Source organism: Panulirus ornatus, chromosome 20 (genome assembly GCF_036320965.1).
Source record: "Panulirus ornatus isolate Po-2019 chromosome 20, ASM3632096v1, whole genome shotgun sequence".
Taxonomy (NCBI): Eukaryota; Metazoa; Arthropoda; class Malacostraca; order Decapoda; family Palinuridae; genus Panulirus; species Panulirus ornatus.
The window spans coordinates 72,401,433-72,414,469 of NC_092243.1; the positions used below are offsets into that span (position 1 = coordinate 72,401,433).

The 13,037-nt window shown below is 43.6% G+C and overlaps 1 protein-coding gene across 1 annotated transcript; it reads right to left on the reverse strand.

Annotated features, from left to right (window-relative positions):
* Positions 1-1,367: 1,367 nt before the first annotated feature.
* Positions 1,368-11,647, reverse strand: LOC139755829 (uncharacterized). Its single transcript, XM_071674434.1, has 5 exons — positions 11,529-11,647; positions 7,722-7,813; positions 4,902-5,004; positions 4,243-4,472; positions 1,368-2,274 (listed from the first exon to the last, which is right to left on the reverse strand). The coding sequence occupies exons 2-5, from the start codon at positions 7,790-7,792 to the stop codon at positions 1,563-1,565; spliced, it is 1,116 nt and encodes a 371-aa protein (XP_071530535.1). The 5' UTR covers positions 7,793-7,813; positions 11,529-11,647; the 3' UTR covers positions 1,368-1,562.
* Positions 11,648-13,037: the final 1,390 nt, after the last annotated feature.

Here is a 13,037-nt window from a genome sequence, read left to right on the forward strand (position 1 = left end):
CTTCATTCATTCTTTTGTTCTTTGTACATTATTAGCAAACTAATGGAGTGAATGCGATCATGTATGTGCATACATTTCGAAATTGATGGCGTATGTGATGGTGATGTAAGAGACCTTGAAACACTGAAGGGAGGAGAGGTAGTGGCTAGAACGAACCTTTTGGCAGCGAATCCAGAGACCCACTGTGGTCCAGCTACAACGGATTTACTAATCATCAAACCACTGTCTGGGTCCTAACGAGTCCTAACGAGGCTGACGTCGTAGAAGAGAACAGAAACGTACGAATTAGTATGCTAGGAGTAATAGACATACTTTTTTTTATGAGAGAGGATGCTTGTAAGTAAACTTATCGTACAGCGGAGGAGGTGCAAATGTGTCAGAGGTTTGAAGGGAAGTTATATGTGACGTAGTACGCAATGCTTGACGTATGTTGTAGTTTCAATAGTGCACTGCAACTGATAGTGTAGTGTGGAGCAAAAGCCGACGTAACCGAGTTCGTTGTAAACCGAAGCGGAAGGACGGGAGATAATGGTGTGTGTGTGTGTGCGTGTGTGTCTGTGTGTGTGTAGCCAAGGACAAGGGTAGGCTAGCCTGGTCTGGGGGGGGGGGGGTCATACAGGACTGTTCTTGTTGTCCTTGTTGTTTACGGTCATTGTACTGGAAATTATGATTATGGTTCATGTTTTTGTTTTTTCTTTGTTATTTCTTGATGGCTTTTAGGAGATGCCTATTGGCTTACAGTGTCATTAAAGAAGGATAGATAATAGCCAGACAGTGTCATAGTATTTTGTAAGAATAATTAATTAATTCTGATGATTTCTGGTATGGTAGGTAGTTCATATATAGAATAACTGTAAAAACTAGAATTCGAGAATGTGGCTTTCTCTCAATATGTACTTTTAGTCTGTCTATTGTCAAAATGAAAAGCATTACAGGTTTACAAACTGCAGAGTACTAATGCACTTATATCAATGGCTTCTCTTACGCTATAAAAAAAAAGAAATACTACATAGAGCATTGGAACTCTTTTAGTATACTAGTGTGATTGAGGAATATAGAGTTGCTCTTGGCTAAATGCATTCGGATCTTCCATTTATGTCCTCTTTTGTTTAGCATTATCAAAGTCACACGGCTGGTTTCACACGTCACAGTTTAAAGTGTTGAGTTTTGCTGCTATGTACAGTTGTTGTGGCTGTTGCTGGGTTAAATGATTTCTCCAACGAATCTGTAGTTTTACCAAGTCTTTATAAGTAAGCCAAAAGTGGTATTAGTTTATGTCAGTTTCGTGCCACCGAGTAAGACTGTTGTAATGTAATGTTATGTAATGTAATGTAATGTTGAACTGTGTTAACTCTATTCAGGTTTGGCTTATATAATTCGCGTACTTTGATGACGTTAACATATATATATGACCTTCAGTCGTACATAGGGGGCGTAAGTTGCGTACTGTGGGAGTTTCATGTTTATTTGTGATTAATCTTGTAATTCTGTTCGTGGCAAACCAAAATTACAGTTTCATTCGTTATTGTCACACTTCGACGGATGGTGTGTTTGGTGAAGAATTAGTTTTCCTTTGTCGTAGCCTTGACGTAAGTGTCATACGGACTGAGGTCGTAGCCAAACATCTCGAAATCGATTTTATATACCTCGTACAGCTTCCTCAGCTGCCTCCCGTCTATCTGAGAGTAGAATGCTTCCGTTTGTTCGACATTTCGGGTGGATCTGTGCGTTTGGCCTTGGTTGCGTCGGACCTCAGGGTCTGTGTTGAGGGAGTAGGAGGGAGGAGGTCTTGGACTCGCGTGGTGGTGGTCTGTGGCGTGGTTGTGTCGGACCTCAGGGTCTGTGTCGTGGTTGTGTCGGACCTCAGGGTCTGTGTCGTGGTTGTGTCGGACCTCAGGGTCTGTGTTGTAGGAGGGAGGTCGTCTTTGACTCGCGTGGTGGTGGTCTGTGGCGTGGTCGTGCTGCACTACCAGCTCTGGTAGGCCCGTCACGGTGGCGAGGTACTGCGCCTCCTGCGGGAGGTTCTCCAGGTCGAGGATGATGGAGTAGCGATGATGACACGGGGTGCAGGTGAGGTAGTAAGGACGCCAGTGTTCGTTGTATTCCCACACTGGGGTGTTGGTCAGGTACTCCACGAACTCCCAGAAGGTAGGCACGTCTGAGTACCCTGGCGGCTGCGCGTGCTGGCGGCGATAGCGATGGATGATCCTCCTCCCGTAGTTCGTCTTGAATTTATTGAACTGTGTGGACTCACTCCTCGTTAGGAACTTGTCCCTGTAAACAATAAGGACGCGAGTCATGTGTGGGGAGTGAATGAGTCCGTTATCATCAACAGGACTCGGTGTTAACAGTGCCTGCGTGGATCGAGGAGAGATGGGCGGGTTTTTATAGACATGCTGAGAGGCGAGTCAGTTGCTGTTTGCTGATGTCACGGCCCTAGTGCCAAACTCGAATGAGAAACTGTAGAAGCTGATGTGTGTGTGTGTGTGTGTGTGTGTGTGTGTGTGTGTGTGTGTGTGTGTGTGTGTGTGAGTTTGGGAATGGGAAAATGTGAGGTTATGAGTTAGTGTGAGTAAAAGTAAGGTTATGATGTATTACACGGGAGAGAGAGAGAGAGAGAGAGAGAGAGGATACCTGACCCACCATTTTTAGTCCTTTCTTACGACGAGTGTCGTAACGTAAACCTTAACACGATGGTCAGGTGTCATTTCACAGTTTTAGAAAACGTGCAGAAGAAACCAGTTTCAGCCCGAGGGGGTGGGGGATGGTAGGCGGGTGGGAGAAGGGTTAAATGGTGTAAATTCGGTGTTTTAACCAAGTATTGTAAACCTGGAGACGGATAGCTGATGACATATGTGTGCTGTTAATGTTTACCGCTTGCTGAATGGTCAGCAAGGCCAAGCGTCGAAGAACCAACCCATGATGCAATGAACCAAATGCATATAGTTGATTTTAAATTTTTTGCGGCTTTAATGGTTATCGATTTCTCGGTTCATTTAGACGGCTGTAGCCTCAAGCGACAACCACCACCCAGCCGAAAAATCTTTTAACATTCAGTTGTTAAGGGGAATATTTTTTTGAAGACCCCATTCCACTTTGTGTGTGGCTCATATTGATATTGAGTTGGTGAAAAGGATTTTTCGTCCCAGTGAACAAATCTAGAAGGCACGGGAAAAGGAATTAACGAAAGAATATTAAAGATAAGAACAAGTATATAGAGCATGTAGGCCATTCATCTAGCGGGGTACATGTGTTAACTTATGGAGAGTTTATACATGTTAACTTATGAAGTTTATACATATTAACTTTCTATGAGTCCACGGGGAAAATGAAACACGAAAAGTTCCCAAGTGCACTTTCGTTTAATAATCACATCATCAGGGGAGACACAAGAGAGGAATATAACAGTCAGTTGATATACATCGAAGAGACGAAGCTAGGACGCCATTTGGTAAACATGTGATTGTCCAAAACATACAAACATATATATATATATATATATATATATATATATATATATATATATATTTGAAAAACTTTTAAACTTCGCCAATCCCGCGTTAGCGAGGTAGCGTTAAGAACAGAGGACTGGGCCTTTTTTGGAATATCCTCACCTGGCCCCCTCTGTTCCTTCTTTTGGAAAATTAGAAAAAAAAAAAAACGAGAGGGGAGGATTTTCAGTCCCCCGCTCCCTCCCCTTTTAGTCGCCTTCTACGACACGCAGGGAATACGTGGGAAGTATTCTTTCTCCCCTATCCCCAGGGATTATGTATATATATATATATATATATATATATATATATATATATATATATATATATATATATATATATCTTTTTTCTTTTCTTTCAAACTATTCGCCGTTTCCCGCGTTAGCGAGGTAGCGTTACGAACAGAGGACTGGGCTTTTGAGGGAATATACTCACCTGGCCCCCTTCTCTGTTCCTTCTTTTGGAAAAAAAAAAAAAAGAACGAGAGGGGAGGATATCCAGCCCCCCGCTCCCTCTCCTTTTAGTCGCCTTCTACGACACGCAGGGAATACGTGGGAAGAATTCTTTCTCCCCTATCCCAAGGGATAAATATATATATATATATATATATATATATATATATATATATATATATATATATATATATATATAGAGAGAGAGAGAGAGAGAGAGAGAGAGAGAGAGAGGCACATGATACATACGTACATATGCATCACACACATCTATAGATGCGTTTGCTCGAGCATGTTACCTGTAGGCGGAGAGGATCCTGTGGAAGGGATGTCTGACGACCATGAAGGCGGTGCAGAAGCTGACGTCCTCGTCAGGCTTGGGGTGGGGCATGAGCTGACGCAGGAGTAGGTGGAGCTTCCCTCGCGACGTCTTGGTGTTCCTTCCTCCTCCTCCCAGCAGGTGGTGTCGTCCCTGGCCGATCTCACGAAGGAACCCATGTAAGAAAGACGTGGACGCCACTTTCGGTACCTGGCACGTACGAGAAGTGAAGTAAAGTTCTAAAAACAAAAATAAATAAATTCTTACCTGGTACGTACGAGAAATGAAGTGAGTTCTAAAAACAAAAGATAAGATCTTCTGTTTCGTGATTGAATTATTTTTTATTTTTTTTTTTTATCGTTCTGATTTATTAAGATTAATGCACTTTAGATAAGGAATTTTTTTTTTGTGTGTGTGTCTCTCTTTTACGACTTGATTTGACTTTGTTTCATGTGTGTCTCTCTCTCTTTTATGACTTGATTTGATTTTGTTTCAAGACACGTAACCTGTCGTGGTGTGTGTGTGTGTGTGTGTGTGTGTGTGTGTGTTATGACTTGATTTCACTTTGTTTCAAGACACGTAACCTGTCGTGGTGTGTGTGTGTGTGTGTGTGTGTGTGTGTGTGTGTGTGTAGCTAACCTTACACCAGGCGATGCGACGCGCACGGTCGACCAGCAGGTCCGGGTTGGCCAGAAGGGAGGCGTTCACTGCCCACCACTCGCTCGTCCGGTTCAACCACGCCCTGTGCCACCACCAGTATGGCGGAGAGAGAGATGGATTTAATTAAGCAGCCAGTACCATGGGCTGACCTGGGTCTTACGAGTGGTGCTAATGGTAGTTAAGTAGCCATACGAGTGGTACTAATGGTGGTTAAGTAGCCATCTTAATTGTATATCATTGATCGATGTGTGGGTGATCATTTGAGAATGATATGTTTATGTTGCTGATGATAGATAATCTCATCTTTCTCAGTCTCTCTCTCTCTCTCTCTCTCTCTCTCTCTCTCTCTCTCTCTCTCTCTCTCTCTCTCTCTCTCTCTCTCTCTCTCACTACCTGCTTGTTTTACCGGGAAGCTGCTTAGTGAGCCAGTACTTCAGTGGCTTTCAAGTTTCACTCTTTTATAGGCCTAGTAGCTGTCTCCCTACCTCATTACCCATGCATGCATGGCCTGCTAGCTTTTAGTCCATATTCTTACAAGTCTTTCTATTTCACACAGTACTTGTGTGTGTGTGTGTGTGTGTGTGTGTGTGTGTGTGTGTGTGTCAGAAGTGGAGGGTACAAGTAGAAGGGTTAGACCAAACTGACGATGGGAGGATGGAGTTCAAAAGATTTTGCGTGATCGGAGTCTAAACATGCAGGAGGGTGAAAGGCGTGCACGGGATTACGTGAACTCGACCGATGTGGTATACAGGCGGCGACTTGCGCGTCACTGGCCTGAGTTAGGTCATATGAAGCAGCCGGGGTAAAAACCACGGAGAGGTCTGCGGGACCTGGTTCCTTTGTGGCTAGAAGGGAGCTGTGGTTTCGGTGCATTGTAATACACACACAAAACAGCTAGAGAATGGACGTGATCGGATGTTACCCTGTCTCCTCAGCGTCGTGTTTTCCCCTAGACTGGCTGTCCAATTTGGCTCTGCCGCTCAGGCGAGACCTAATATTTGGCAACAGTGTGGAGGTTGTTTAACTTCGTGAGGGGAAGTGATGAACCGTTGCAATTCAGGTTAGTCTGAGTTCAGATATTATCGTACCGTATGATCGTTGTAGATATTATCGTACCGTATGATCGTTGTAGATATTATCGTACCGTATGATCGTTGTAGATATTATCGTACCGTATGATCGTTGTAGATATTATCGTACCGTATGATCGTTGTAGATATTATTGTACCGTATGATCGTTGTAGATATTATCGTACCGTATGATCGTTGTAGATATTATCGTACCGTATCCCCCCCCCCCTTTTTTTTAACGTTATCAAGGCGACATACGCCAGGTATTACTAGATACTATTTTCCCGTAACAGAGGGTGTTTAGCATTATCTTCCCTCCCTGGAGATATATTATGTCCCATTATAACGTCATTTGATTAGATGTAGTTAATATGTAATCTGTGGACTCCTGTGGTGTGTGGCGCTGGTTAGCGATCCTGATCGTGACGTATATATACACGAGGCGCCGCTCAGGGTCGAGAGCGCAACGTCGGTTCGAATCCTGGCTACGGCAGACGGCCCACAGTCAACCTAGCTGTTCATCCACCTCTTAAGGGTTGGTCGATAAAATGGGATGGCCTTGATTAGGGCCTCAGTTGCCCGTGATCGTCTTAGATAACAAAGATAACATAAGAAAAGATAAATGAATTGCGTTAAAGACTCTTGAACACGACAGTACGACCCTTCTGTGACCTCGTAAGGAGGCAGGTCAAGGACCAGGTCATGTGACTTTCAAGGGTCGTGCTCGACGATCGTCTTACTATGGTTAGTCTCTATCTATCTGTCTATCTATCGAAGGGTGGTGGTGTTGAATTTACCACCCCCAAAGAATCGTACTATTACATGACTGCTTGAAGGTCAACCAATGATTTGGATGATGACCTAACTATCAATTATAGTAGTTAACGATGGTGAATGGTGGTCATTGAGGGATGATAGTGACTGTAGTTGATTATGGTATTCATATGGTTGATGGTAATGGTCGTTAGTGAGGGGTCTGGGTAGTTTATAGTGGTATAACTTGACAATAATGATGCTAAAATGACATATATTAGTAATAAATGACGTATATTAGTCAATAATGATGCTAAAATGACATATACTATACTATACTATACTGTACTAATCCTATACTGTACTTATACTATACTGTACTGTACTATACTATACTATACTATACTATATTATACTATACTATACTATACTATGATATACCATACTGCAATGTACTAATACAGTAGTGTATTATGTTGATGGTGAATGATGTTTGTGGTAACTGATGGGAAATGGCTGGGAAAGATGGGTGGGATGTGGTCGTGTGGTTAATGGTCGTACTGGAGGAGGAGTGTGTGGTGGTGTGGTCGTTCTCACGCGTACTGCAGGAGGGGTGTGTGGTGGTGTGGTCGTACTACGTGTACTGCAGAAGTGTGTGGTCGTACTCACGCGTACTGCAGGAGTGTGTGTGGTCGTACCCACGCGTACTGCGTGAGTGTGTGGTGGTGTGGTCGTACTACGTGTACTGCAAGAGGAGTGTGTGGTCGTACTCACGCGTACTGCAGGAGGAGTGTGTGGTCGTACTACGTGTACTGCAAGAGGAGTGTGTGGTCGTACTATGTGTACTGCAAGAGGAGTGTGTGGTCGTACTACGTGTACTGCAAGAGGAGTGTGTGGTCGTACTCACGCGTACTGGAGGAGGAGTGTGTGGTCGTACTCACGCGTACTGGAGGAGGAGTGTGTGGTCGTACTCACGCGTACTGGAGGAGGAGTGTGTGGTCGTACTTGCGGCAGACCTGGTCCACCCGTGACGACCTCTCCGCCATCAGCGTCGCCACACTCGGTACCTGGCACGACCCCCGACGACCTTGTTAGGCACGACCACTACTACTGTTGTTCATACCAACACTACCACCACTACAACAACAACTACAACTACAACTACTACTACTACTACTACTACTACTACTACTACTATACTAGCCTAGGTAGGTGCATGTTGGAAGCATTACTAGCCTAGTGTTTCTTCAACTAGGTCTGTAAGTTGTAGAAATGTCACGAAGGAAACTATTTTTAAATCCAAAAGCGAGAAATTGGACTGTGATCATAGATACCCAATTTTCGTCATTTTCTAATGGTTGGTTCTGCTTCTGGGCTTTAGTTCTATGAACACCCAGGGTCATTAAGGCTGTCTTAGTTAAGTCTAAACCATCAATCGAAAGATATTGAAGTTCTTCATGTTTTCAAAATGATTATATAAGACCACAGATGCCTTTGATGCATATTTGGCCTTTATAAATCTAATGGTTGGTTAACTGGGTTTGAAGCCTGTTGATTGGGTTTGAAGCCTATTAGTTGGATGTGAAGCCTATTAGTTGGGTTTTAAGCTTATTAGTTGGGTTTGAAGCCAATTAGTTGGGTCTGAAGCCTATTAGTTGGGTTTGAAGCCTATTAATTGGCTTTAAAGCCTATTAGTTGGGTTTGAAGCCTATTGGTTGGGTTTGAAGCCTATTAGTTGGGTCTGAAGCCTATTAGTTGGGTTTGAAGCCTATTGGTTGGGTTTGAAGCCTATTAGTTGGGCTTCAAGCCTATTAGTTGGGTTTGAAGCCCATTAGTTGGGTTTGAAGCCAGTTAGTTGGGTTTGAAGCCAGTTGGGTTTGAAGCCAGTTAGTTGGGTTTGAAGCCAGTTAGTTGGGTTTGAAGCCTATTGATTGGCTTTGAAGCCTTTTAGTTGGGTTTGAAGCCTATTAATTGGCTTTGAAGCCTATTAGTTGGGTTTGAAGCCTATTAGTTGGGTTTGAAGCCTAGTAGTTGGGTTTCAAGCCTATTAATTGGGTTTGAAGCCTATTAGTTGGGTTTGAAGCCTATTAGCTGGGCTTTGAAGCCTGTTAGTTGGGTTTGAAGCCTATTAGTTGGGTTTGAAGCCTATCAACTATAAGGTCGTCAGTTTCCAGTTATAACCAAAAATCCCGCCCCCAAAAAACCTTTTTACGCCTTCCTCAGATGTTTAAACATTCTTCCCGGGAACATGTGCACTCGCCAGGCACAAGGCCCGTGCCTTCTGAGAAAGCTGAGATTCGTTATAATGTGGTGCATGACTGGACCTCGGGTTGTTGACGTTAACCTGCCACACACACACACTCTCTCTCTCTCTCTCTCTCTCTCTCTCTCTCTCTCTCTCTCTCTCTCTCTCTCTCTCTCTCTCTCTCTCTAAACGACCCCGCAAGCCAAGGTGAGAGAGAGAGAGAGAGAGAGAGAGAGAGAGAGAGAGAGAGAGAGAGAGAGAGAGATAATAACGTGTGTTTGTGATTATGAACACTGCCTTTTGACGCCATATTTTATGTTAATCCCTGTTTTTTTTTTATTTTTGATGTTCATTTAGAGATTATAGTTACAAAACTTGTGGTTATTTATAATTAGATATATATTATTTTTTTTCTCTTGAATTTCAAAACAAACACATGATATGTGGAATTTCTAAGGATAAGGTGCGAGATATTTCGAGTTACGTTAAATACTGCACTCCAATATACTCTTAGATTTAATAGGAAAATGACTTAGGCTATCATCTTGTATTTAAAAGATCCAGTAACAGTGTAATGTCACCTCGGATTCCCCGCAGAAATCCGAAAGATTTAGAAAAACGCGGTTACTCGCTCCATGTTACTGTGTATGATAAGTGTTCCGCACGATTGATATGTATATCACTGGTCGTACGCCCGCCCGTCGGGTGCGAGCCACCGTGTTGCCGGGCGCACAAGCCACTTAAGGATTGTATGGCGTTACATAATCACAAGTCTCGTACCGCATGAACTCTGCAACCACAGTGTAGATTTATTATTAACGATGAACGCCCCTGACACCAACTGCCTTATACATAATAAAGGAGTATGTGGTCTTACGATTATCCTTAACAGCTGAAGACTTTGTGTTAAAGACATGACGGATGGTAATTCAACTTAGACTTAATTAAACTAAGACTTGAAAGCCATATTAGCCAACCAACAGATGCCACTCTTTCGGGTACATTTTAACGCGTAGTGCGAAGTTCGTGGGGCTTTTTTGGGTCCGCTCATAGTCATTATGTTCAATGGCAACAAGATGTTATTATTAATTGTGTTGTTAAGGTGCACAGTCGATATATGGGGCATTGCTACGAGCCAGGCTTCGAAACCAGGTCCACAGTGAGAGCGTCTGTATATCCTGGGTCAGCATTTATCCCTTATCCTGGGTCACCATTTATCCCATATCCTGGGTCAGCATTTATCCCATATCCTGATTCACTATGTATCCCGATACATCATAAATCCAAAATATAACCAGAAAACATTATTTATTCACTCAAGATACGAAAACGAAAGAGATTGAATCGACTAGAAATAAAGGAACATAGTAATTATGTTGGTTTAAGTTAATATTTATGATTATTTTTGATAAATTGTCGCTTCCAAATATTACTCCCGGCTACTCATTTATCACCTTACAAGCAGATGGATTAATGTAGTATTGAGCAATTAATCACTTAGGAGTACAACTTCACACACACTGTAATCATCAATGAGTACAACCCGTCAGTGATTTCTGCATCGTGATTACATACATTGTAATCATTTGAGTAAAGCTTCATGTTGTGTTTAATGTGATTATATAAATGACAGGCCTTTGGATTGATCGCTTCACCACCCCATTAATCACGCACCAAGGCCTTATCCATATTTGATAGTGTTTTACAAGTATTAACTTAAGCCTCTCCCAAGTTTTAGCTGGTTTTAGCTGAGTCGACAGAAAGCCTTCCTGTATTAGCTGGTTTTAGCTGAATCGACAGAAACCCTTCCTGTATTAGCTGGTTTTAGCTGAATCGACAGAAAACCCATCCTGTATTAGCTGGTTTTAGCTGAGTGGACAGAAAACCCATCCTGTATTAGCTGGTTTTAGCTGAGTGGACAGAAACCCTTCCTGTATTAGCTGGTTTTAGCTGAGTGGACAGAAACCCTTCCTGTATTAGCTGGTTTTAGCTGAGTCGACAGAAACCCTTCCTGTATTAGCTGGTTTTAGCTTGAGTCGACAGAAAACCCATCCTGTATTAGCTGGTTTTAGCTGAGTGGACAGAAAACCCATCATGTATTAGCTGGGTTTAGCTGAGTGGACAGAAACCCTTCCTGTATTAGCTGGTTTAACTTGAGTCGACAGAAACCCTTCCTGTATTAGCTGGTTTTAGCTTGAGTCGACAGAAACCCTTCCTGTATTTGCTGGTTTTAGCTGAGTGGACAGAAACCCTTCCTGTATTAGCTGGTTTAACTTGAGTCGACAGAAACCCTTCCTGTATTTGCTGGTTTTAGCTGAGTGGACAGAAACCCTTCCTGTATTAGCTGGTTTAAGCTGAGTCGACAGAAACCCTTCCTGTATTAGCTGGTTTTAGCTGAGTGGACAGAAACCCTTCCTGTATTAGCTGGTTTTAGCTGAGTGGACAGAAACCCATCCAGCCACTTCAGACCTCATTCACCCTCACCACACCAACACATGATACAGGTTTTGAGTCACAGAGAACACTAAAAGACTTACTGAATACAGTCGATGGTGTTGGTTGGTGGTGCTGCCATCTTGAGTGTAAGAAGAGAACCACGGCCAGTAGCGTCAACCACCCCAGGTACGTTAACTGCCTCCGAGGGCGCCCGTTGCTGTGGACGACAAGGAAACGCCTCAGAGGGAATATATGACACTGTGGAGGAGGGAGTCTCGCTCCTGCAGGAGATGGGAACCACAGAGAGGCCTTTGTGTTCCCCCACTGCCCGCTGGTGTGGCTGAAGTTGAAATTAAAGATGTCTGTGTCTAGTTCTATGGCTGATATATGTCTCTGTGTGGCTTCCGTTCTCTACGTTCATATAGACATTTTGAACTCGTAGGATCTGATTCCTCATACGTTAACACCCGTTGGCTCTGTTTCCTAACAGCAATACGCGGAGGTATATGAATACAAACAAAGTTTATATGAACGCTCATATGCACTCATATACAGTTAGGTTCGGTAAAGTGCTATCTGCTGGCTGTGTGTGAGCCTGATGGGAAATGACCGGTGTAGACCCCGTTGCTCACCAACGTGAGACGAAGGGTATTCGAGTACATAGTATTCGAATAGTCATTTCCCTATTAGGGGCGATCATAACCTAGTGGTAGCGCTCCCGCCTGTTGCACAGGGGTCCCGGGTTCGATCCTGGCTGTTGGAAGTTTGTATATATATATATATATATATATATATATATGTATGTGTGTGTGTGTGTGTATACAACTCTCGACCCGTCCGTCACTCCTGCCACACACCAAGGCTGTGTATGTACCTCCTACACACACACACACCCACGACTGTTGTCCCCTACATAATTCAGGATAACATTCACTGAGTCTCCCACTTCAGGTATTTGTGGTCGTGTAAGGTGGAGGACAACACCCCAAGCTCCACCAGTAGCATACATAGCCACACCACAGTTCGTGAGTGCCTTCTCCCACACATCGAAGTGTTGTGTGTGTGTGTGTGTGTGTATGACTGACTTGACGCCTCCGTCAGGAGTGAAAAAAATGTGATGCGTGTGTTGATTTTTTTGGGGTTTTTTTCCCCGCCACTTCCTGTACGTCGATGATTTGACTCGCTCCTGAGTACGACCACTTTCACCCTTGATGGTCCATGACTTACGAGTGTAACGGCTGACTTTTTATGAGTGGTCGTACTCCAGGGGTCAAGTCGTCGTACTCAAGGAGTTAAGTGGGTCGTACTCAAGAGGTTAAGTGGTCGTACTCAGAGGTTAAGTCGTCGTACTCAGTGGGTCAAGTCGTCGTACTCAAGAGGTTAAGTGGTCGTACTCAAGAGGTTAAGTCGTCGTACTCAAGGGGTCAAGTCGTCGTACCCAAGGGGTTAAATCAACGTGCTCAACGAGTTAAGTGGTCGTACTCAAGGGGTCAGGTCGTCGTACTCAAGGCGTGAAGTGGTCGTACTCAAGGGGTTAAGTCGTCGTACTCAAGGCGTGAAGTGGTCGTACGAGCCCTCAACACACACACACACACACTTACCTGGCCATG